General features: G+C 37.1%; 2 protein-coding genes across 3 annotated transcripts; both read left to right on the top strand.

Annotated features, from left to right (window-relative positions):
* Positions 1-734: 734 nt before the first annotated feature.
* On the top strand, positions 735-13,042 carry LOC120532040. Its single transcript, XM_039757953.1, has 5 exons — positions 735-755; positions 4,793-5,728; positions 7,004-7,933; positions 12,361-12,927; positions 13,016-13,042. The coding sequence occupies exons 1-5, from the start codon at positions 735-737 to the stop codon at positions 13,040-13,042; spliced, it is 2,481 nt and encodes an 826-aa protein (XP_039613887.1).
* Positions 13,002-18,162, top strand: LOC120532174. 2 transcript variants are annotated; one of them, XM_039758048.1, is made up of 2 exons: positions 13,002-13,314; positions 17,060-18,162. In XM_039758048.1, exons 1-2 carry the CDS (start codon positions 13,057-13,059, stop codon positions 17,657-17,659), a joined length of 858 nt encoding a protein of 285 aa, XP_039613982.1. In that variant the 5' UTR covers positions 13,002-13,056; the 3' UTR covers positions 17,660-18,162. The 2 variants fall into 2 exon arrangements, with proteins under 2 accessions (XP_039613982.1, XP_039613981.1); XM_039758047.1 differs by having other exon boundaries at positions 17,042-18,162.
* Positions 18,163-27,028: the final 8,866 nt, after the last annotated feature.

Here is a 27,028-nt window from a genome sequence, read left to right as displayed (position 1 = left end):
GCGCAAACAAACGGAAGTTATTACTCGGTGAAATAACAGAACAGCGAAAAGTGATTAAATATATGGACATAGGTGATATGACAGAAGTATGTACATATTGTTCGGATTTAAACTTTAAGTCAGGGACTTGTAGATCGTCTAATTTGTGTTTCCATCAGGGAAAAGTAGTGTTTCTTCCTAATAAAGAGGCGTATCTGTGAGAATTAAAAGATTTGTTGTTTGGCGAAAGTGAAATACACATATGCAAGCGACAGAAACGCAAAGTGGCTGGCACGTAGCACAGGGCGGGGTTTGGAGAGCAAAGTGAGCAGGGGGAAAAGCCCCCTTAGCTTTATACATTACAATAACAAATAGAAGAAGACACAGGGTGCACTGATAATTCCTTGATAAGGATGACATTGAAGAAAGATTGTTTTAAATAGTATTAAAAAAAAAGTTGAGTTGCCCCATATACCACAATTTAAAATGAAATGCACCCCAGACAGGGCTTCTCTTATCCTGCTCTTCAGTGCCCTATCCTTTGAGAAAATGTTACTGTCTACCCCCCATTAGGGTGAAGGGACCCTCCACATTTTCAAAAATGCAGTTCTTACTCACCTGACACCATGCAGGAAACTTTCAGAATCTCATGAATACCTACTCACATGGCCTGATACTCCCTGCCCACAATTCTAGCTATTTCCCCTTGTTAATTCTGGTGAATAATATGAGGAAAGATACGACAGTCTCCTTTAATGGACTTGAGCAAACTAAAGGTATGACTTTTCTTCTGTAACTTTACTCGCAAACACTTCCTGTGAATAACCCTCTGGTTAATATAGCAGATACTTTCCTCTCCTGTGACTGGATATACCTTACGAGAAGATGTATTTCTTAGACACTTGTACATAAGCATTAAGCAGTTCTCACAAATACTCTAGGAAAACAAATTAGGGAAAGCTACAAATCATGACATAACTATGAAGAAACATTCAAAGAGCAGAATAATCTTTGGAACATGGTCACAATGATTATCAAGTTGCAAATAATAGCCAAGTAATTGTGATCAAAAAGCTGTAAGAGCATTATTGACTTAAAGAGAAACATTCTTTATCTGAAAAAATTACTCAAAGTGAGCATGTTTCAATGATATTCCAAGCCACTCAACAAATCAGTCATATATAAAGACATGCAAGATCTAAAGACAATAATCTTGAAATCCTTAATTTGTTCCACTTGAATGAGGAAAGTCATCACTTAAAAAAAAAAAATCATCTCTATGTAATGAAACTTGATAGTACCAGTGACATGACATGGGGATGCTCCTGATCAGCAGACACCAGGGGACTAGTAACAAGACTAAATGAACAAAGAAAAGTCGCAGAGGGGCAACCTTATGTCTTAAGGAAGAAAGATGAAACAACAAGCGTGACAACATCCTGAAGCTTACAGTTAGTTGTGTAGTGGAGCAAACCTATTCAAAGTCCAAACCTGCGTTCAGTAAGAAATTTGTAGAAAAAAATTAAGGTAGCTTTCTAAAGGAAATTGATGAGGCTAGTTTTATTTTAAAAGATTATGGTCAGACATTATCAGGAGTTCATGTAAACAATAAAGAGGGACTAATCCCAGAAGATTTACATCTCTAATTCTTCCAAAGTGGGGGTGGAAAAAATAATGGACACATCACCTGATAAGGGAGTAAAACTTTGAAGTAACTAAATCCAGACTACAAACATTGCACAGTTGAGTCCTATTGAACTGATTGATAATCAGCAGTTTGTGTTAGCTATAGAAGAGGCCTGACTATTAACACTTTGATATTTGAGTAAGTTCCATAAAGGCCAAACAGTCAATGCTCAACTTTACAGGTGGATTAATCACAAAAGGCTTGAATGTAAGGCCAAAGGAAGGATGTCAAAATATGAAAAATATGCTGCGTAATGTAAAAATGTAGCATAATCTGATGAGTCTTCTTTCTTTTCTTTTTTGATTTTATTAAAAACAAATAACATTCCATACAAATAACTGTAGTTTAACAAAAAAAAGGTTCTTCTTTCATCCAATCTCCAACATCAGCCAGGTTTATGTTTTGAAATGTCATGAATTACATTTGTGGCCAGGAACCTTAATATTTCATTTTTTCCATCATTGTTTGAATTATAATTGTTTAATTGCAATTACAGTGTCAACGTAAGCACCATTTTTTGTTCTGGTTTTTTTTTTTTGGATAGTTGCTGCCATTTCCTATGTGGTGGACATTTCATTTACAGTTTGCTATGTTCATTCGCAGTCAAATGGCATCAAGGTCATATGACATATTCCCCACCTATACATATTGGTGATACACATATGTTGTTCTTCTAGTGTTAGGTTAGATTGAGGATTAACAAAATCAATTGTATTTGTCAGTGTAGTTAGGTGAAATAACCCCAGGCTAACAAAGGATCTTTTGAATCCAAGTTTATTTTACCTATGTTTTGGTTTTCATGGATTCATTTCTTTGGCCTCCTTGTTTATGAACTGTGTTCCTCTGATAGCAGTGTTCCCATTCCCCTTGATGCCTACCATACTGCCAAATGTTAAAAATGTCAGGTGAATGAGACCATTTAGCAGAATCAGTTATATCCTATAGCACAAACACTGTTCCTTAATGTGGATTTCCTATTCCAGGATGATAATATACCAATACAAATCGTGAAACTAATTGGAGTAATTTCATGAATATCTGGAAGCAATCAAACACTCCATGGCCTCTTTAATCCCCAGATCAGAACATCATTAAGCCTTTAGGGAAGGGCTGGACCACAAAGTACAAACAAAAGGAGGCTTTTCTTTTTGAAGAATGGTGCAGGATCCCACTCTGCACTGTTCAGGATTTGTACTACAGAATTAAAAAAAGTATTGAATCTGTTCTGAAGACAAACTGTGGCCATACACCTTATTAGTTTGGAAGTAAAAAGTATTAGATTGTTCTGTTAGTTTGTCTACTTCTGTGTTTCTACCAATTAAAGAAAAACATACAAATACTACCATTCAAAAGGATGGTTAGATGACCAATATAAGTAATTTTAATATACAGTATTAAACAATTTTTAACACTAACAGTTAGCAATGTGATTTTTAAAAGAAAATCAGAGTTTGTTCTTTACAGTTTTATGTTTAAGCAAACTGTAGGATCACTTTCATTTTATTTTTAATAATCATTATGAAGCAAGGGGCAGCACAGCACAGTTAGGAGACCCAGGTTCGCTTCCCGGGTCCTCCCTGCGTGGAGTTTGCATGTTCTCCCCGTGTCTGTGTGGGTTTCCTCCGGTTTCCTCCCACAGTCCAAAGACATGCAGGTTAGGTTCATTGGCGAATTCTAAATTGTCCCTGGTGTGTATGTGTGTGTGTGCACGCCCTGCGGTGGGCTGGCGCCCCACCCAGGGCTTGTTTCCTGCCTTGTGCCCTATGTTGGCTGGGATTGGCTTCAGCAGACCCCCATGACCCTGTAGTTAGGATATAGCGGGTTGGATGATGGATGGATGGATTATGAAGCAAATCACTTTTGTGCAAAATACTTGCTGTAAATGTAATGCACCTGGACTGCTGTTTTGCTACAGATATACCTGGTTGATTAAATAGTGCATTTTTTTTCGGAAGAAATTTAGAGCTTCTGGGTTTCACGCATGGATTGTGAAGCTTAAATTCGGTCCATTAACGGGGGCCACTCATGCTTGCACTCAAAGTAATTTAAAGTCACCTGTCAACCAATCATGCAAGGGACTTTGGAAGAAGCAGGACCCCCAATGGACACAGGAAGAACATACACAAGGATGAAACAAGGCCATGAATCAAACACGGGCTCTTGTATTTGAGAGAAAGAGCCACTAATCACTGAGCCATTGTGATGCTCTCAAAATCTATCTGTGTTAAAACAGATAAATAAGTGAAGAAAGCAAATAGACTCCCTTCACAAAACAATACTAATAGACTATTAAACCATCAACAATCTGTGCCCACTTTTCTCCAATTCATGATGATGATAGTATTGAATGCATGGCAGGAACCATGTTGGGAATGGGGAGATGCAGGGTATATTCAAACACAAATTACCATCCAGTTCTAAAGGACCAGTTTAGAGGCAACAATTAATCTAATCGGAACATAGTTAGGAAGTGAGAGGAATACCTGAGTACCAGGAGAAAGACTCTTGAGAAGATAATAAATCAGCGACAGGTCTGTAATTCAAGCCACAGCATCCAGAGCTGTGAGGCAGCAGGACTAATCACTGTGCCACTACAGAGTAATAATCTGCTTCTGTAATTTCAATTAAAAGAAACTACTGTACATGCTATGATGCATTTCTAACAATATAGTTAAGTAAGAACCAGTATTTTAAACAAGACTGAAATTAGCTTCTGAAAATGTTTAGAACAAAAATCATCTGTACAGGACACCCTGCGACTAAATATGAAAAGCACTGGCCCAGGTGAATGAGAACCACAAAAACTTTGTACTTAGTTGTCTAGCCAGACCTTTTATAATCTATTTTCCAATACAACTTTGTCTAGTTTCAGGGTTGCATATAGACAGATGCTTCCCAGCATACAGAAGTTCACCCAGGAATGGATTCAGGTCCATCATGGAGCACACTTAACATCCACACAGGGTCACTTTACAGTAGTGTTAAATATCTAATGTCAGATATTACACATATGATCATCAGTTGAGTTTTTGCCACTTGAAATTTGTAAAACTTCTGTTTAAAATATAATTAGCATATTAGCATATTCTTTGATTATTGTGACCACAGTGTGTGTTCTCTTTGCAGGTGACTCCTACATTAATCGATGAAGAGAAGGCAGCCCCTAGTCCAGAAGTTAGCAAATCTCAAGAGCACCATAAGGAGACAGCAATCAAAGTAGCTGAGGGACAACCGCAGAAAACAGAGCAGGTCTTGGAAAAATCAGAACACACTACCACTAGAAAAAAATCAAAACAACTACAAAAGCCCACTCCACCCACCGAGGAGAAGAAAGCAAAACGTGAGTACCAGCATCTTCGAGGGCCTCTTCGTTCAAGCAATTTGCGTCATGGCACTACTCCCTTGGCAGATCTTGAGAAAGAGCCCCCAGTTAAACAAACCATAGAATCATTACCCACAGAAAAAGAGCCTCCTGCTCTCCTCCCATCTTCATTTTACAACATGCTTAAAATCCAGGCTGGCCGGCCACCACAGCGCAGCAGTGCCCTGACCTTTGATGATTCTGGCAACGTTACTTCAGTGCGCAAATTGGACATCACCAAATTACCCAGGCATGAGGTGGAGGTGCTGTGGGAGGTGGTGGAACCCACCATGAAGGCAAAGCACTCCTGCAATGAAACCCTTCATTCTGTAAATAGCAAATTGAAAATACAGACAGTTGCAGACTCCACTTTGAAAAAGGAGAAGCAGAAGGGAAAACTGGAACCCAAAAAGCAGGTTTTTCTTAGCACACTGCTGGATCCCTCTGATGGTATGCTGCCAGGGCCTCTACCCACTGCTGGCCGTGTGCTCTGGGATTCTATGGAGCTTTCTCCTGGGGTGACTGTCGCCGATCCCCTCGGCAAAAAGCGAGCCTCCTTCAGGGAGCCATCCTGGCTACACAGTAGAGACATAATGGATGAAGAAACACTGAGGCCAATCCAAGCAACAGTGCAGAGGCCCACAGCCACCACAGAACAGATGATTACTGGAAAGGCAGCTATGGTTCGAGGCAATCCAGTGGTAGGACAGTCTAAGGATTAACATGTGTGCTTAGCTCAGTGTGACATCAAGTGAAACTGTATGAAATTTGTGCTTCAGTGTAGGACTTACATATGTCTCTATAGTTTGATTTTCTACATTAATACTGTTTTCCTAAACCTAAATTATCCTGCTTTGCATTTGCTCTATTTTTGGCAATGCTGTCACCAAACTGAATGCTTCAGCCCTAAATCCCTTGTGGTGTGCAATGGTGTCCACTCATCAGCTTTTTGGGTTTTTAAGTGGTCATCTTCTCCATTTCTGCTTTTCTTACCTTTGACTGCAATACAGGATGAACACATGAATTATATGAACCTTATTTAGCTTTTACTAACAAATTTTCCTGTTGCTCATTTTAAGTACTTTGAAATGGAAACTGCCAAAATTCCACAATGAAAAATAAATTTTAGTATTGCTACACTGCGATTTACCAATCGGTGTTTGTTGACTGCTGCAGCCTCCACAGAAGAACCGGAGAACATTTAAGTGACCTGGATCTGAGTCACAAAGGATGTCATTGACTCAGCCGGAATTTAAATCTCCAGGTTTCTTAGAATTCCCCCACTGGATCGTACGGCCATCCCTGAAGAAGAGCACACAAGGAGGTGAGGGGCCTTGGCTCAGGATCACAGAGTATGTCTGCCCTCTGAGCTGCCTTCGAACCCCCTATTTTATGCCCAGTGAATCATACACCCTCCAAATCAAGCAACTGCTATTTTCTATGGTTTATCTGCTGCGGAGAAAAACCTGAGTTAAGAATTGTCGACAGCTGTTTTGTTTTTTGCATAATTTTTCTTCATTTTGTAATGTTTCTTATTTGTTAAATTAACTAATATGTTCAGCTTGCCAATGGTTGTGCTGGGCTTCATTCTCTCCTTGCTATTTGAGGTCTGGGTATCTCTTGTTCTGCGCCTCTCCCAGACCAACCAGGTGGCACTGCCCTGCTGCTTTATCTTTTCTTCTGCTCATAATATGGCAGGTTGTTATGTTTTGATCCGCACAGAGTTCTAAACAGCTGTTACCTGAGTAATGACCTGTGCTGCCTGATATATAACCAGGACTGTCCAAGTAATATTATTGCACGCTTCATGGCACATATATAGCTTTGATATTGAGATTATAATCTTTTGCTTGTGTAAATGAATGCCCTTAATCCTTGGCTTATACAGTATATGGAGACTGTTTTAGAGGCCTGCTAACATTCCTAGACTCACAAAGCTCCAACCTTAGCTCTTCACTTTTGCATTGTTTTTGCAGAAGCCTTTCAAAGATGAAAAAGCAGAACTTTTCTTGAATTTCAGCACCTCACCTGTACAGCTTAGTTCTAAACTCAGAAAGATTTGTGATGAACAATCACAGCTTTTCACTGAGATCTCTGAAATCACACTAAGCAAAGCTGCATTTGCAACAATTGAGGTGAGGCCAAAAATCCCTCAGAAACCAATCCCACCTACTGAGGAGAAAAAAACAAATAAGGAATATCAATACCCTAGATGGGCCCATCGTTTACCAATTCTGCACCGTATTACAAAGCCCCAGGCTGAATCTATGGAAAAATGTCTTGTTCTACCACTGTCTGCATCGAAAACGAGCCCCAAATTGCTTCCCACTTCATTTCAGACCCTGCCCAAGATTCTAGCCAGACAGCCCCTGTTGAGCAACAAAGCTGCAACTTTCCATGAATTTGATCACGTTTCTCCATTACAAATCCTGGATGCAGCTAAGATGACTATGAACCCAGTAGATATGACATTGAAGGTTGTAGATCCCAGCACAGGGGAAGTTTGTTTAAGAGCGAAGCCATCTAATGCAAGAAACTACCAAAGAAGTATTTCCCTCAAACAAAGTACAAGAGAACTTGAAACATTTAACTTGGGGGACAGACTGCCTTCTACCATTGATGATTTCTACCTACCACCTTTCCACTGCAAAAATCAGACGTTAAGCAGAAGCCAGGGTCCCAAACACCACATATTCTCCTGTGGGGATCATCATACATCTCAAGAGATTTACTCAGCCCAACATGGACTTGTTTCAGTTAATGACACTATGATCTGGGACTCCATGGAGCTTTCTTCTAAGATTATAGATAGAGATTCCGGTGGAAACCGGCATTTTTCTTTGAAGGAAGTTCCACAGCACCTTCACAGATACAACCTGAATTCAGAAGCAGCAAGATCAATAAAGGTAAATATACACAGTAGAATATATAGTATATTGAATGGGAAGGGGCAATAATGCTATGAAACACACAGATGGTCTCGGGAATATGGCCTTACCTGAATCAGCTGTGTCACCTTCTGTGAAATGCTAAATTCCAGCATCATAAATATATTTATTATAACACAGTATAAAAATCTGATGTGGTCAGCACATGACTTCTCTATGTTAACAATATGAGCACAGTATATAGGAGTATATAGAGTTAACCAAAATATTTACAAAATGAATACCACTACTACATTTGAAAATTTTGTACATTAAAATGTCAATGTGTCAGCTTTGGTCTGAACTCAGAATTCAGTGCTATACAGTTAGGGAATGGCAACCCAAGCTGGGACTGAAACATTGCTTGGTCATTTGGCATGATTAGGGAGAACTTAGTAGGACAATGTGTTCTGCCATCAATTAGCCAACAGTTTAGTCGTATCTTTGACCATCTTGGTCATGTGCTGCTCTAGGCGATCACCTGCTTCACCTATGTGAATGGATTGACCCTGTAGGCACTTATTCTGGCTGACTGATTTGTGATACTTCAGTAGTGCTTGTACACACAGCTGCACATGATGCCCATAACACTGTACAATGGTGTCAGTGGTGTGTTCCTGCCATGACTTGGAAGACATAAAATGTAAACCAAACACAAAATCCCCAAGATGTGAATGTATATATTTACACATGTTGTGTGCTCTGAACAAAACTGTTAGGATTGTGTTTATAATATTTTCTTTCTGTTTAATTTTTAGATTATATTTTTTTATTGCCAATACTTTGGTAATATGATCAATCTGTCCACATTATGTGTATTTGTTTTTCTATGAACACACCATGATTTTGTGTATTCATTTTTTTATGACTGGTGCAATTTTATATGATGCTCACTATGTTATGGCTACCAGACATATGATTTACAGATTGCATACCAGACAGACAGACAGATGAAGCTTTATTTGTCCCCAGGGGCAAATTTGTTTTTTTACAAAAGCTCCATACACACACACACACACAAAGGTTTGAACATACACCAGAATGGCTAAACAGGAAGAAAACCAAAAAGAAACACTTCAGACTTCTGTCATACTGAGGCTTTATGCAAGTTTATTGTCGTTGGTCATTTGGTTATATAAAAAAGCCGCAGTAGCATTTCTTGACACATTTCTGCTGAATAATTTGTTGGTTAATATAGGATAGCTGTGTGGTTAAACTAGTTTCCAAACTTTGTTGAAAAATAATCAACTTGAATACTCCACCAAAAAATTAAACTTTTTTTTTAATCTACCACTTTACCCCACGTTGCTTGTAGCTACAGCTGAGAAACATTTTTAATCTTAATTTATTTCAGACAAAGGAGATAACAAAATATGTGTTAATGGGGACCAGTGTTTTAACAACAGTAAACAATATCAAAACACCTCAGAGAAAAGAACTCTTGTACACAATTCTGCACATGCGTTTCATAATCCACACATCTTATATTCAGCCCCATGCTAAAAAAAAACATGTATTTCTGCACTCATACATTGGCTACCATACACCTCACATGATATCAATATTGGGTACTTGTGTACTAAACGGAGGGTAGTTCCTACCCATTCTAGTGTTGGGCTCCGTGGGGGAGGCGCCCCATTTGCCTAATTTTTAAATATAGGAGTATATAGAGTTTACCAAAATATTTACAAACTGAATACCACTACTACATTTGAACATTTTGTACATTAAAAGGTCAATGTGTCAGCTTTGGGCTGAACTCAGAATTCAGTGCTATACAGTTAAGGAATGGCAGCCCAAGATGGGATTAAAACATTGCTTGGTCATTTGGCATAATTAGGGAGAACTTAGTAGGACAATGTGTTTTGCCATCAATTAGCCAACGGTTTAGTCGTATCTTTGACCATCTTGGTCATGTGCTGCTCTAGGCGATCACCTGCTTCACCTATGTGAATGGATTGACCCTGTAGGCACTTATTCTGGCTGACTGATTTGTGATACTTCAGTAGTGCTTGTACACACAGCTGCACATGATGCCCATAACACTATACAATGGTGTCAGTGGTGTGTTCCTGCCATGACTTGGAAGACATAAAATGTAAACCAAACACAAAATCCCCAAGATGTGAATGTATATAATTTACACATGTTGTGTGCTCTGAACAAAACTGTTAGGATTTGAACCCATTCCTATCGATTCTAGTGTTGGGCTCCGTGGGGGAGGCACCCCAATTGCTTAATTTTTGGAGTTTAAACTATTAGACTGACCTACCCCAAACATAAATACTAACCTTAAAGTTAGTGGAGCATAGTTGCCTATAGGTCCCTAATGTTAATGTGCCCTTTGGGTGCCTAATGTTAACACCGAAAATCCGATTTGCGTCACGATAATAGAAAAGGGTACTAGCCATCCGTGTCGTCCGTTTAGTACATAAGTACCCAATATTGTTTGGTGTGACAGACAAAAAAATAATATTTTTAGATGAAGGATTTCTTGAAAATTCAGCACTAATATAGTTAGAAAAATTCTGGTTACAAATTTACCTACAAATTTACCAAACTATTTTAAATGTACTTAACAATCTCTTGACTAAACATTTTTTGTTCTTGGCTTCAGATGAATACCCTTTCATTTCTGTCACTTGATTCAAGAATAGTGTTCCACTAAGTACAACATCTGATGGCCAAGAGAAATATAACTCACATTCTGCCAAAACCAACAATAAATCAACAAAAGTTGCATATATCACAAAAAAAACCCACACATTTTTTAACCAACTGATTAGAATAAGTAATATAATGATTGAGCTCTTTAAAAGTATACCTTTTGGCATGTAACATTTTTTCACACTCTGACACATACATTGTTGACACAATATTGAAATGGTATTGCTAGCTATTCCTGACAAATATGATGCATTTATATATTCCTACCTGCATAGTCTCCCTAAAAGCTGACTGGGATTAGCATTCACGATGAATTAGAACTGTACACAAGAGACATTCAGATAAACAATGATAGCTCTTCTAACTTCCTTTATGCTATTTTCTCATCAGTGCCTTATCTCTTTAGGTTAAAGGCATATTCTCCTGAGAAAATGACGGGCTATTTTAGGAATTGCTCAGTTGAGGGCATGTGTGAATAAAGCCATCGCATGTGTGAACATGTAAAGAGTCCCAGGAAACTCGTCCCAGCAATTTCCTGAGTCAAGACCTCATTTCATTTCTAGGCCTTTGTTTGTTTGAACCAACCCAGAACAAAAGCATGAAAAATGCCTTAATGTTTTTGCTCATGCGCATTAACGAAACAAAAGTTTAGAGATGGTGTGTAATAAAGGTTTATAAGTAGCTTTGTATTATTTTGCTAAATTTTTTTGTTGTACTGTAAGCTTACCTATTTGAAAAGTATCAAAATCTGGATAGATTTTGCAATGAGATCTCCACTTGATCAAGCAAAATTGTTGAGCCCAGTTGGCACCAGCTGTAGGCATGTGACATCTGCTTTACAGCTGTTGTTTTCCACTAGTGATGAGAGCTGTGCACTTTGGCAGCAGTGAAATGGTGGAGTGGGACAGTCATTTGGGGAAAACTGAACTGTATAGAGGTTAGAAAAATTAAAAATACAATGCATGATTAGAGATAATTGCTACTTTGTACTGGTTGCATTGATTTTCAGTTTCTCAGTATTGGTACTCTAAAATTTCATTCAAAGTAAAAGAACATAGCTCTCAACCACTAGTGTGATTTGGTAGTTAAGGCTTTGAACTTCAAACCCTGGGGCTGTGGGTTCAAATCCTGCTACTGACACTGTTAACATAAGCAATTCACTTTACCTGCTTATGTTCCAACTGGAAAAAGCAAAAGAAGTATAACCATCTTCATCTCAAATGTTGTAAGTAACTTTGGATAAAGGTCTAAATCTATAAATATGTAAATCTATAAAATGTAAAAACAAAAACACCTTTGGTACAATTTTCAGGATCTGACTGCTAATCTTTGAAAATTTCTGGGATGGTTAGCCTGGGAATTTTCCAACTTCTATATGTGACATCACTCTTCAACACTTTAGAGACCAGGAAAATTCATGTACAATGAATCAGCCATATTCAATTACTGACTGTAACAAGAAAATCACCACAAATCATATGAGATGTTAAATCCATAAGATTCCACAAAAAGAACAAGGAAAAAGAGTATTTAGATGGAAGATTGAAATAATACATGTTATATAGGAAGTGACAGTCACTTGTGTTCTGCAACATCCATCTGCCTGCGTCATACTCATTTTTCTAGACAAGTTACTGTTTCTTTTGTTCTGTGACCTGCCTTGTTAATTTACCATTTTCCAGTTTCCTTATTATCTCCTAGAAAAATATGATCATTTTTAATCTTTCTTGTTTTTGTAGATACCCTCTGCGAATGATAAAGACATATTTGTATCACTTTTTTCCAACATCAACAAGCCGCAAGACCAGGTTAAGTCTAAACTAAGAAAGTTGAATGATGCTCATCCGTGGCAAGTGGAACAGTATTCTGAGGTCAATCTGAACAAAACAGAAATTATACCAGGTGGCACCAAAGCCAAATATCTACAAAAGCCTTCTCCACCTGCTCAGGAGAAGAAAAACAATCGAGAGTACCAACGTCATAGAGTGCATTTTCGATCTGGCAGCCTGCAGTGCAACACAACTTCTTCAGCAGACCCTGAGCTGACATTTCTACCCAAAAGAGCCTTTGGAACGCTACCTGAAATAAAGAAGAACCCTAAATACTTACGAACTTCAAAATACAACACTTTTGAAAACAAGGCTGAAAGTTGGCCTAAATTCAACAGATTTCGACCTTTCAATGAATTTGCCAATATTTCTTCACTACAAGGAACTGAACCTGGTAAGATTCACAGACAACTGATGGAGCTGACATGGGAGATAGTGGATCCTAGTGTGGGTGAAGTGCACTTGAGACTGAAGTCAGTGAGTTCTAGACACAAAAGAAGTGCATCCAAAATAAAGAGTACAGTAAAATCTGGTACTATAATTTTAAAAAAGGGAATACCCCCAGCCACTGAGATTTGTCTACCAAATTTGAACTCAAAAAGGCAAATGATGAAAAAACAACAAAGTTGTAAACAGATGAAATCCCATATTGGATCAATGAAGCCTCCAGAAAGCACATATTCAGCAAAAAAAAGCACTTTGACCATCAATAACCATAAAGTTTTGGACAATAAAAATACTTCTGAGAGTGAGGTCATTCCTGATTCCAGAGGCATCCAGAGTCCTCCCTTGAAACAGCCAGCGTGGGAACTTAATAAAGACAGTCTTGAGGAGGACCAAGCAGAAGAAGAACAAATAGAACAGGTACTTGTAATAAACATCCTATAGTTGTTGAGATGCTGTAACAACAGAAGTAGCACAATGTCTGTTAATGGTAGGCTAACTTTTAGATGCATTATTAATTTAGCTGTTTACTGAAGTAATTGGTTGGTAATATATTTTGTTATAATATACTAATGGATATAACTGCATATTTTAAGTTAAATTTTCAAGTAACTGATGGAATTTAAGCCTTGCATATGTTTAATCTCTGGCTGACATCTCTGTTTTCATTAGGTAGATGTGTTAGCCTTTTTCCTTTTAGTAGATTGGGATATTATTTTTTTTAGATAATTATTAAATGCTTTATTTCTATGCAAAAGTTTGCGAAAAAAACTTGCGAATTGATTACATCAAAGCCAGTGAGGTGATTCCTCAGCTTCACAGTATACCCCATTGAATTAGAGTACTGTTGAGACTGCATTTTATTACCCTAATGAGTCTGTTCTTCCAAGCTGAAATTTGGATAGTGGATGCTCATAGTAATCTGATATTATCCTGCTACCCACATTTTAGATCTTTGTTTGGTGTTGTTGAAATTTTTAACTGGGTGTGATGACAATTAGATCAGAATTCATGTTTTTCACCTTCCAAAAGAGCAGAAATTAGATCTTTAGATAGATAGATAGATAGATAGATAGATAGATAGATAGATAGATAGATAGATAGATAGATAGATAGATAGATACTCTTTAGATGAAGGATGAATAATTACTTCAAGAAGGCTGATGCAATATGTGCAGTTTTGTAGCTAGATATTTTGACATGTGCCAGTAAACTTGATTTTCTCTGTAGAGTGTTCAATTTAGATTGAGCTATGTGGGAAATTTTATATAATGATATTACTGCAGGCAATGTGCAAAGCATTCAAGATCATAGATATTGTTTTAAATATTGTTTTAGATATACTGGTTTTAAATAAGATAGTGGGACTAATAATTCAGAAAAATTTTGAAGCAGAGCTTTATTTTGTTATGAGTTTAGGAGTATTTTAATCAATTGTATTTTAAATAGCACCCCATTAACTGTTGTCACGAAAGAATCTCTCAGAGCAAGCAAGATTAGAATATAACTAAATGGCAAAAGTGATAAAGATAAAGTTATAGTTTTAGTTAACTTGTTTGTTACAATTGAGAATCCTTAATTGCCTGTTTTAAACAGCTGTATTCAGCTGTTTTCTTAATAATGAGATGCAAATGACAAAGGAACAACCAGATCCCAAGCTAACATAGAAGCATAAGAAACATGGGAAATTTGACAAATGAGAGGAGACCATTCAGTCCATTAAGCCCGTTTGTTTAGCTAAGCTGACCCGATAGCTCATCCAGATTCTTCTTAAAGGTTGTCAAGGTTTCTGCCTCAACCGCATGTCTCAATAGTTTGTTCCAGAGTCCCACAACTATTTGTGTAAAGAAGTGCTTCCTGACTTCAGTCTTAAATGTACTTCCCCTTATGCTTCCAATATAAACCTCTGTATATACATCATGAAGCATCTGTGTTAATACAGTGTTCTGAAATAAATAAGAGAGAAGTGAAGGACCAAGAGGTAGGAATCTGTTCTGGACCACAAAATGTATGGTTAATGTTCTCAGAAAATGAAAAATGTATGTAATAAAAGATTTGCCTTGGAAGAATGAAAGCACTAGTAAGCCATGTAACAAGATACTGAGTTTCATTATCTGCTAGGCCTGGCTTCTAATTACAAAATTATTTAAAATAAGCATCTGCACACACTGTGAACCTCCATACATATCTGTAGTGTGTGGAAAATAAACTAAAGAATTGAGCCCCCCGCCCCCCACCAAAAAAACTAATACACATGTTAAAGCCATGCAGTGTATACTACAAATATGAAATTCCAAATGTATACTGTTAGAGAAATCATAGGATTGAGATTGAATTGAGTTAGTTTCACCAAAAAAAGTAAATTACTTGTTGCAGGATGTCTAGATAGATAGATAAAAAGCCAGTACTGTACTGCATATCCAAAAACAAACCAATTGTGAAACTTAAAAAACAAGACTTGCAGCCATAAATAAAAAATGTCAAGTACTTTATAGCACATTTTTAAAAAGCATCTTAAAATTGTTGTTTCTTTGTATGTGACCACCAGAACCTAATTGTTTTCTTAGATTAGTTTTTAAACTGACAAGGGTTCACTGTTATTCGTGTTCTAAATTGATGTTATGTCCTTCTTTTCTTCAAGACATTTTTCCTTACTAAATTTTTATTCTCCCCTATTACAACATTTTTTTTTTCATATTCTCCAAATATTCATCAAAGTAAAATGATGCCTCTGTTTTTTAAAATACAAGTGAGCCCTGCATCCTAGAATTTGCATAAAATGGTAGCTGCAAGATCATACATCATTGTATATGTGGTTACGGCATCCACAAAATGACAATGCACCAATCACAGCACAACCAATGATGTCATTAATATCAAAGCATAACAGCTTACTAGCAACTTAAATTCCTTCGTATCCTAAGAAAAATTAGAAGTCCAGAAGTAAAATGTTTCAGTCAGTTTAGCACACTTGTCTTAGGTGATAAAGGGTAACAAACGGAACAGCGAGCTTCAGTTAGAGGGAGTTCAGAGGGACAATTATTACCAGCACCAGCACCAAGGAGACAATTGTTCATAATTGCAGTGAGCAACTATGATATTGTGTTAAGGTTTAAATGCAGCTGTCAGTTAGATGGGCAGAGAAGAAATAACATTTTTCAAGATTTAAAAAAAAAGTTAGATTTCAAATTAGATGACAGATGGAAAGCACAGAAGAGCTTAGATCTGAATGCTTCAATATGCTTGCAATGGTTCATGATGATAGAAGCTGAGTGAGATTAAAGAGTAGTACTGAGTTTGTGTGTAATGAAATGAGAAACATCAGCTTTTCAAGACATTACATGAGATGTAGACAGAGGATAAAGGCACTGGTTAGAATAAGAAAAAAAGTCAATGATACCAAAACTGATTAAAAATAAGAAGTTGATCAGAGCAGAGGCGGATATATGTTGGTAGAGCATCAGGATGAAACTAAGAGAAAGCACAGTTTTTCAAAAAGGACAATGGTTGTTGTTTATCTTTCCTTGACAAAAATGTAAAGATTAAAAGTGTATTAGACATTTATTCAGTTGAAATTGTGTCATCGGATTATCTTGCCCAATCCTAATAGCTTTGGAAAAATATCTGATACTGGTCTTGGCAACCTCCTGTCTGTAGTGTTTAGACTGGACATCTATGGGCCCATCTAGACCAAGTAACCAGTATCACTTCAGGTAGGAAATGTTGGGTCCAAGCAGGGGTGTAGTACAGAGTTCAGGGCCTTATACACAAGTTGATTGGAAGCAATTTCAGTTTTGTTTTAAATTCTGTGGCTGTATTGGTGAAGTGCATCAGAGTAGATTTGAATAGTAAGCAGTATCTTACATAATTTAAGGAAGAGTATCTGAGTGTAAAGAAAATGCTATGCAGGTGAAGATGTGATGAACCAAGAATAATCTTTAAAGGCAGGATGTAAGAGAGGAGTTTGCAATGAAAAGTGTTGACTGATACTACCAAACACCATAAAATCCTCAAAATATCTGTGCATCACAGTGTGGGCTTACTGACTCACATAACCTATGGTTTATATGTTAATAACCTTTTATGTATATATTTGTTTTTCCTTTACAACACACTTAACCAATACAGAATTGTACTTTTCTATCAGTCTGTACTTTCTTTACAGAAGATCCCTGTGCTTGATGAGAAAAATGAATCTCCATTAAAAGAATCCAGCCAACAACAAGAGTTATGTGAAGAAAGCAAAATAAACAAGGCTTTTCCTCAACTGCAACTTACTGGGTTACCTCACCATGAAACGGACCCCAGATTACATTCAGAACACCTGGAGTTAGAAACTGTCACAGTAAAAAACCCAAAAACAAGTAGCCTTCAGGTAGAAAGAGACAGAACACTTCACATCTCAGATCAAAATGTATTAGGAGTGTTATCTGCTTTCACTGACAACTATATACCTGGCTTTGGTGAAGAAATACCAAATAGAAACCTCGGATACCAAAGACAGACATCTGTTAATGGTGTGACTAAGTGTCCAGTACAGCCATGCAGATCACGCATGGACCCCTTGTTTACGGCACCACGTATGCTTTTGTATAGTACGGATCTTTCTCCTGTTGTGACTCTTAGGGACTCCCGTGGCACTAGGCATACCTCCTGGACAGAACCTGAAAACCAAGATAGCAAAAATAGCCTGATCAAAGCTCTGATACCAGTCCAGGCAAGGGTATGTGGCCGTTTAACTCATGGGAATAAATACATAAATTAATAAAAGTTCTATCCTGTTCATTTCACTACCTCAGTAACATTATTATCCTTAAGGAGACAATCTAATCAACCATTTTGTTGGACAGCAATAGCCAACAACAAACTTCAAGAACATAAGTTTGTAGTAATGAAGAGGAATCACCAGTCAACTTAATCATCAGTTTTGATTTATCTAATATTTTCTAGACATATAACTTGCTAAGAATTAAATACTCCCCAGGGGGTGTGGTGCTTGTTTACACCTGTTTTATGGGCTCCTGTCTCATGTGTGTTCTAAATGTCTGTCGGATGTGTTCTTAATGTGCTTTGAGTTATTCTCCCACATCTACTTGTTTCCACTGAATATTTTGCTAAAGAGGAACCTAAAGTTGTTTCTTTACATTATGTCTATAAATACAAAGTATTTGCAGAAATGTAATTCAAGTTATGACAGTCCTTTTAAAAAGAAGTGAATCTAATTTAACAATTTAACAAAAAATACAAACAAGGTGATGTAGAATTAAACACAAGGAACATACAATTATGTAGATGCACTGCTGACTTTCAAGAGACAACTAAATGATATACTTGTCACTGGTTGTCTTTAATACTATATTTCTTGCGCTATTGCTGAATGCCCAACAGGCTTCATGTACAGTCTGATCTCACTGAACACATCACTCACTCACTGATTTTGTCTATGCTCTCCAGGCTTTAGCAATGTTCACATTATTTGCTACTTACTTTTTTGTTAAATGAATAATAGAAGCATTGGTTGGTTCATGTCTACCCATTGGATGGCCTATATATCTGTCTGAGTAATTTATCCATCCATGCATTCCACTCAGTTTTAGAGTAAGGAAGCTGGAGTAGGAAGCTGGATCTGCGCAGAGCTCAAAACAGGAACCAACCTTAGATAAAGTACTAGTCCATCACATACGCATAGTCACTCTTACCAGGCCAATCAACCCAGCCAGCACATATATGAAATGTGGAAGGAAAACCAGAATACCTGAAGAAAACCCATTCAAACACAGGAAGAGCCCAAGATATTCATAGTGCTGTGTTTCAGAATCTGGTCTGCTGGAGCTAACCATTGCAGTACTGTGCTGCCTGGGTGCAAAATGTCCTTTTTATCAACTGTTTAGTGGAGAGAGATAAAAACAGACACATGGTTAGGTCAGCAAAAGCCGACAGAAGCATCTCTTTCACTGCTTTCTTGAAAGTCAGCAGTCGCACCTTATATTTAATATTAAATTCCTTGACTTGAATTTCTTCTGTTTCTTGCTTTGGGCTGTTGCAACAGGAGATGTAAAAACTCAATTAAACTCTGTATTGCACTTTCAGAGAGACATTGTTTCATTACTGTTTTCTGCAAGTAATAAACCATAGTTTAAAATGCATTTCCTAAAGATTATAGATTTTAGCTTTTGTATTCTGAATTATATTTATGGTTATGCAGTTGTAACCATGTGCTTTGGAAATATAGTTTGGGTATAGTATACAGCATCATAAAGTCACACAAGATTAAGCATATATAAATACAGCATTACGTAAAGTGAATATTACAACATCTACCTCACAGCAATTTTTAACCAGGATATATATATATTGGGGAATAATGTAATATGTAATAAATAATTAAATGGCTTTGCTCAGGATCAAGTAAGGAGATATGGACCAGCAGTTGCTGGGATGTAGAGTATTTGTCCTATAATTCAATTACTTTCATACACTGTAAATGCAAAGAATAAACAAAAATGAATACATTTATGCCCTGCCAATAATTTTATTGCGCAGTTTTCTGGAAATAATTTCTCATGTATATTTCATTAAACAATTGTTTAATTACTTATCCCATGCTTAGATATTGCTACTTATTTTATTGGTACATGTTCTCCAGTAAACAGGTCTGTAGCTTCTCTGAAATGACGGACAGATACTTTATGTACTTTTCACAATTACAGCACTTTATTCAAAAGTGTTGAATATCAAAGAAGTCATTATGTAGTAAAACAATTTATCAGTAGTATGAGATTTATAGAGTGACACAAAAAAATGTACACTGGGAAATAACTGCTTGCTAATCAAGATAGGAGACTAATTAAAAGATGAAGTTGGTTGGGACAAAAAGACACACGTGAAGGTTCTAGAAAGAGTGCACAAGTATCTCCAGGACTGAAACTAAGAAACACTTGGCTAAATTGGCACTATTATATTTAAAAGTATTTTTGAGAGTTACAGTTTTGACTATAATTACCATCTAGACTTTTTTCCATTCTATAATGGACTATTGGATTCTTCAGGATAACAAGATCTGTCCTTGAATTCAGAGGCACTACAAAGAGAAAAAACAAATCTGTCAGTGAGAAACTTAAAATGTGTTAAATTATATTCAACATTTAAAGTCCCACACCCATGCTAGTTGAAGAACTGAACTAAAGAGGTCTGTTTAATCAGAACCAGTGAGGCAGATACTGATTATTTTTCCATTTCTCTTTTTGTATTTTGTCATCCCCCTTTGATCATGTCCAGATATAGCTTTAGATAGATAGATAGGTAGACAGACAGACAGATAAAAGCTCTTTAAATAAATAAAAATATACATGGTAAAAAATTTTAAAAAACTATAGTATGAACACACACAGAATGACAAAAAAGAAATAAAAATTAAAAAGAAAGAAATATTTCTGACTTGACTGTTAAATATCTCAGTGTGACATTATGCAGGCATATTGCTCTTGGTAAAAAGGAGCCCCAGTAGTGTTTCTTGACACATTTCTGCTGAATAATTCATTCATTGAAAGTACACAGTGTTAGTGTGTCAGAGTTGTTCATGATGGCACATTTTGTTTTAATCCTCTCCTTTGCTACCATCTCCAGGGGGTCTAGATTATGCCCCATAACTGAGCCTACCCTTTTAATTAGCTTCTTGATTTGGTGGAACACTCTTGAAGTGATGTTACCAGCCAAGCACACCACAAAGTAGAAAATCGTACTGGCCATCACATAGTTGTAGAAGATGTGAAAGGTGTCACCACTCACACTAAGGGAAAACAATCTCCTTGGGAAAAAGAGCCTATTCTGTGCTTTCTTATGTAGTTCTTCTGTGTTGCAAGACCTGTGCCACCTGTCATTGATGTGAACCTCCAAGTACTTGTAAGAGTGCACTACCTCTACATCCACTCTCTGAATAGTGACTGGACACACAGGCTCTTTGGTGCGGTGAAACTGGTCACTTTTGAAAGTAGACCGTGTTCAAAGAAGAGGTAACAGTTAACAGCCAGAGCAGGAACTCTGAGGGAGGAAAGGGCCAGGAAGACATGGCCTCATAGAGATGATATATTGTAGGGCATTAAAAATAAATACTTAATTACCCTCCAGCATCCTGCTTCTCCTACACCCACAGAGTTGGTCAAAATCCACTACCCAACACATACCTCCATATAAATTTGTAAAACAGATGGGACAAATATACAAATTTAACTTCAAAAAACAGTAACATTATTGAAAAAAACACAAACATGCACAGAATTAATGGGTAACTTCTTAATATTCAGACCTATGGTGCCTATACAAAGCATTCACCCCCTTGGATAGTTTTGTACAGCACTGAAACACATTGGACTAAATTTGGGTTTTTTGACACTGATCAACAGATAAAGACACTTTGATGCCAAAGTGAAAACATCTTTGCAAAGTGGGTACAAATGTAAAACACACAAGAATTGATTGCATAGGTTTTCATCCAATACAAGTCAGTATTTAAATTCATCTTTGGAAGCCATGACAGCCTTGAGCCTATGTGGATTGGCTTATATTCGCTTTGCACATCTGGAGTGGACAGTGCAATTGTCCCCCATTCCTCTTGGCAAAGCTGCTCAAGCTCCATCTCTTTCATAGCACTCATGAACGAACAGCCATTTTCAAGCCAGGCCACAAATTTTCAATTAGATTGTGATCTGGACTCTGACTCAACCACAAGGACATTAATATTGTTGTGTTAAAGCCATTACTTTGTAGCTTTGGCTTTATGCTTGGGGTTGTCATCTTGCTGGAAAACTAATCTCCCAAAGTGAGGCTTTCTCGCAGACTGCATCTGGTTTTCCTTCAGAATTTCTCTTTATTTTGCTGCATTTATTTAGCTTCTACTGTCACAAGCCCTTCAGGCCCTGCTATATAGAAACATGCTTCATAATGGTGATCTGAAAATATGCCAAAGAATTTAGTCTGATGACCTAAAGCTCAACTGTAGTCTCATCAGAACTTCTTACAGTTGAATTCAGAGTCTCCTGTGTGCCTTCTGGCAAACTCTTGAGATGTCATGTGCTTCTTGTTGTAAGTATGTTGTTGTGATTTCCCTCACTAGTTGTCTTCTTGCATGATCATTCACTTTTTGCAAGCAGTCTGCTCTTCTTCATGACTGATGACTTAATCCATCCATTCATTTTCTAACCCGCTGAATCCGAATACAGGGTCACGGGGGTCTGCTGGAGCCAACACAGGGCACAAGGCAGGAACCAATCCTGGGCAGGGTGCCAACCCACCGCAGCTGATGACTTAATCCTAAGGGTAATTAGTGACTTTTCAATTACCTTTACACGGAGATGCTTGGAGTGTTCTTTTTGTTTTTTACTGTGTATGTTAGGCCTCAATACTGACTCATCACTAGTTAGACCTTCCAAATAAGGTGCATTTATACTATAACTACAGACAGGTGATCTCTATTAAACTAATCATGTGACTTCTAAAAGCAGTTTCTATGACAGTGATGGTTTAGGTTTGAATGCTTAATGAAATCAATTAATTTGTGTTTTATATTTGTAATTAGAAAATTTTGCAGGGATCTATTTTCAATTTGACAGTCTTTTTCTGTTGATCAGTGTCAAAAATACAAAACAAAACAAACAAATCCACTGTGATGAAATGCTTTATACAGTAACTACAAAATTTTAAAACTTCCAATTTTACTGACTGTGCAGGGCAGCAGCAGTTAACCGTGAGAGAAGGAATTAAATAAAACAATACATTTCAAAAAAATATAAGATAAAGATGATGACACCAAGGTGGGGAATACTTTTACAGGAAGTGCAGATGCATCAACCATTGCAATAACCTTTAAACAAATTTTAATACTTTTAACAACAGTCAAGCATGAATAAGCAGGAGAACACAATTAAGCAGGAGAAACAAAACCTCAAAAACATATAGATATGTATTCACATAAAAGGCGATATTAGAAAGAAGTTGAAAAAAACTGTAGGAAGAAGTTGAAAAAAACTGTGAATCAGACATGTTAACATACTGATGTTTAAAATCATGATGACAATGAAAACTATAAATCATGAATTGCACTCAAGCAACGACCACAGCAGTAAATGTGTAATAATCCATGTGTTTATGGTAATACTTTTCATATATTTGCCTTTCATCAAATTATACAAACATATTTTTTCTCTTTGTATAAATGCAAATGTATAAAGTTTATTACCATAAACACATTTGGATTATTACAGATTCAACGCTTTCCCTGGAGATTAAGCACAATTGTGATTTAGTATTCATAGTTATCATAATTTTAAATTGCATTATCTAAAACTTGTTTGATTCATACTTTTTTTTTTCAATAGTGAGTACTGAATATTATATTGTTACTAATTCATGTGTACATACATGCTTATATAGTGTTTAAATTTTAGTTCTGCTTATTCATGCTGTTTTTCATACTGATATTTATTGGATTAATGCTAATGGCAATGACTGAAGCATGCAATTCTGAAAATTAGGAAGATAACATTGAATATATTGTGTCTGCCTGGATTTTTTAAAATATTACTTTCTACATATGGCTGATATTCCTGCCTAGCCAACAATTTCCAGATGTTTGCTCTGCCATTAAGAGGGCATGTCCTCCTCCTATATATCATCTGTCTCCAAAATGACAGTCATCATGTGACAGGCTACAGCCAACATGGCCAAAACAAAAGCTATATTCAATATCAATATCAATATCCACACTAAGCTAGCAGTTCAAATGACCATCCCATGGCCTGTGTCCAACATGGGCATTATGCACCAACAGCTTATGGCCTATACACACATGAACATTGCTGTCACTCAGAGTTCAGTATTTCTGCCAAATGTGTTGTGCTTATTGGTAGAGAATACTTAGTCAAAATGTCTCAATGCATGTAGATGTTACCTTACTATACTTAAAAGGTTAAACACATTGTTTGCTCTTATTCCACATAAGAGCTTTCTGCTTCTACTTGATGCTTTAGGCTGTTTTCCTGGTATCATTGCAGCCTCCCAAACACTAATTTTTTTTGTACCTTACGAGTATCTACTTCATGATCAATGCTTAAACAAGATGGTCATGCCACTCCCTGGAGCACCACTGTATTTTGCAAATTGTAAAGATTTTATAAACCATTTGGGTACCTCAGAGTTTAACCGAGATGCAGTCACTTTCGAGCCTTTTTAAATGATTAGAAACAGCTACAGTATGAGGTCAATCATCTTCTTTAAGGGTATCTGTGAAAAAAACCTAAATAAATGAGAGAATTAGATAATTCATTATTAAGTACAATATAACCTGACATGGACATTTCAGCAAGGTGATTGCCCTTACACATTTTTAATTATTATGAGAAAAAGCAGAAGTCGATATTTATATAGAAAAAGACACAGTTTAAAGAGCCTGAAAGGGGAGCAGTACTCAGGAGAATTTTCTAAGTTTCTCTGGACTTCTAAATCATGAAGGTGCCTTAAAATAATAGATGGTAGCAACTTCTATATTTATGAAAAAGTGTGGCTATTGTGCCACAGCTGTTCGAAAAGACAACACTGTATATCCTTTAAGACTGTAAAGACATGGGGGTGGTTAGAGAAGGGGAAATGCTCCATTTGCTTTGTCCTAGTGCCTACATGTACTCGTAACTAGCCCTACCTCACTCCACTTACCCAGGTTCATTGCCAACCTGTACACCAGACACTGGCTACAAAGTATTTTAATGTGTCCATGCATTCAGGAGCTGCTTTTATGGCCAACTTCTCTAAGTATCACCGCTCCCTGTGACAGCCCAGGCGACCTAAGCAGTATGTCCCTCTCAAGGCTGAAACCAGGAAGCTACAGTATGCATGAGTTGAATTGAGCTTAAATTGGAGACTTGACAGCATGCCTGGACAACCAGAAGTTGCTCCTGAATGTTATTTAATAGTGATTGGCCACAATTACATATGATGAATTTTCCTTTCCAAAGAAAAATAAACCCACTTAATCACTGTTGGACATTGGAAAGCCCCACCACACCCACCATTTAAGAAAACAGAAGTTCAGCAAAATGACAGCAACATCATTTAATATGTAACATGGTGATTCCAACTCTCACAAAAGATTACTAGTCAATTTATGCAAAATGAAGTTCTACTAGCAATACAATAAAACAGTCTGACTATAAGAACTATTGATCTATCATTACTTCGACGAGGATATCCAAGAAATCATGAAAGTCAACAAGTCTGATTATCATAAAGATCTCAATACTTCTTCTATATTAAATATGATGTGTAAAGAATGTCATAAAAGATTTATTTATAATATTTTATCAATATTACGTGAGTTTAGTTAATCCAGTACAGTATTGCACAGTAAATCTAACCAATTTTCATAGGTTTCCAACACAAAACTCAGCACTTGGAATACACAGCAATTGGATGTATCAAAACTTTTTAAAAGGACACAGGGAAAGCTAATGGCGAAGGGAATGGGTCACATAACATCTCAAATACAAGCTAAAGCGATGCATGTTGATACATAATTTGAACTACACAGTGCCTAGCAGTAAGGTAAGTACATTAAAAGGTTCAGACGGAGACACACAAATCACAAGAAGACATCAGTAGTGGACGGACGAACCAAATGGAAACTACCAGGACCAGATGCTAAACATAATTTTCTTCTTAAACAGATACAATTCTTACACTTGAACCACTGTGCTGGCTTCATATGGAGTGGGATTGGCAAAGACTAAATCATGAAGTGTTTTTGAAAAATGAAGTACACCATAGAAACGCATACTAAACACCGCCAGTCATGCTGGGACTCAGCCAACATCAATAATACCGTATCAATGAACCTGAAATAAGACTGCTGAAGCTGACCATTTCCTAATTTAATGAAGGGAAAGAAGCACGGCACACTATTCAGCTACCCATCTGTTTTCTTGATTGGTTTAATTCAAATACTCGGTCATAGGGTTCAGAGGCTATAAACCCTTTGCTTCCCGTGAGCACTTGGGTCAGGGTGGGCAAACTACGGTCCGGTAGACGCAACCAGACAAGTGGTACAGATGTGATGGGCATGGTATTCATAGAAACATGTAATTGTCCGGACCTTGTGAGGTATTATTAAATAAGAGGGTGCTATATATGGTAAACTGGGGTGAACTTAGTAACTCGCCAACAGGTGACATTTAAAAAAATAATTAACCAAACATTTACCATGCGAATAGAAACTGCAGAGCTGCCACATCAACAGATCACAGGCTTTAAGTGATTTTTATTGCCTTGGTCTTGCACAAGCGTTTGGAGAGAGTATGATTTTCCATCCATCCATCCATTATCCAACCCACTATATCCTAACTACAGGTTCACAGGGGTCTGCTGGAGCCAATCTCTGCCAACACAGGGCACAAGGCAGGAAACAAACCCTGGGCAGGGCGCTAGCCCACCGCAGGGTAAGTATAATTTTTCTTATGTCTATTTATCAGTGCTGGATTTGGTTGGCCTCGTACTCCTAAAGCCGGAACCTCGGGTTTAACTTCAGTTTTGTGCACAAATCAGTATGAAGAGCGTTGTTTAGAAATATGAAAGTGTTGTGACCAGAGCAGGGTAAAATAATTAGCCAGCCATGGATAACTCAGAATGTTATTTTATGACAGGCACGCATTGATCTCCAATAAAGAAGAACATTGTTTAATTCAAGACTCCTTTCCTATCCTTTCAACAGGTAACACATTTTTTAAAAACTCCCCCTAGCATTCTGGCAGAAACTACAACTGAACACAACATTTTCCTTTTTTTTCTTTTAAAGAAAAGCTTTGCTTCTGTCTGCTAATGAGATCAACGCAACAAAAATTACCACAACTCAACTTCCATGTAATCAAGAAATGAAATAATTAAAGTTAAGAGAACATGATGTGTATATTCCACAACCAGAATAAAGCAAATGCAAGTATATTATTACACAGATTCAGCAAAGATTTCAAAACACAGAATGAGATGTTACTATCCTTGTGCAAGCACGTACAATAGGTTCAGTTACGCTTGTTGGTGAATGGTGAATGGTAGACTTGTTTTTCAGAATATTGTAATGCATCATCAGTAGTGT

Source organism: Polypterus senegalus, chromosome 7 (genome assembly GCF_016835505.1).
Source record: "Polypterus senegalus isolate Bchr_013 chromosome 7, ASM1683550v1, whole genome shotgun sequence".
NCBI classification, from domain to species: Eukaryota; Metazoa; Chordata; class Cladistia; order Polypteriformes; family Polypteridae; genus Polypterus; species Polypterus senegalus.
Note: the sequence above shows the minus strand (reverse complement) of the source record. Positions and strands in the feature narration are given on the sequence as shown.

Excerpts from the sequence above, each read along its gene's own strand:
- LOC120532040 (XM_039757953.1), top strand. The coding sequence starts at position 735 with ATGGACTTGAGCAAACTAAAG. Across the intron at positions 5,729-7,003 it reads TGGTTCGAGGCAATCCAGTG|AAGCCTTTCAAAGATGAAAA; the intron begins GTAGGACAGTCT and ends TTGTTTTTGCAG. Across the intron at positions 7,934-12,360 it reads AAGCAGCAAGATCAATAAAG|ATACCCTCTGCGAATGATAA; the intron begins GTAAATATACAC and ends TTGTTTTTGTAG.
- LOC120532174 (XM_039758047.1), top strand. The coding sequence starts at position 13,057 with ATGATGAAAAAACAACAAAGTTGTAAACAGATGAAATCCCATATTGGA. Across the intron at positions 13,315-17,041 it reads AAGAAGAACAAATAGAACAG|TCTGTACTTTCTTTACAGAA; the intron begins GTACTTGTAATA and ends CTTTTCTATCAG.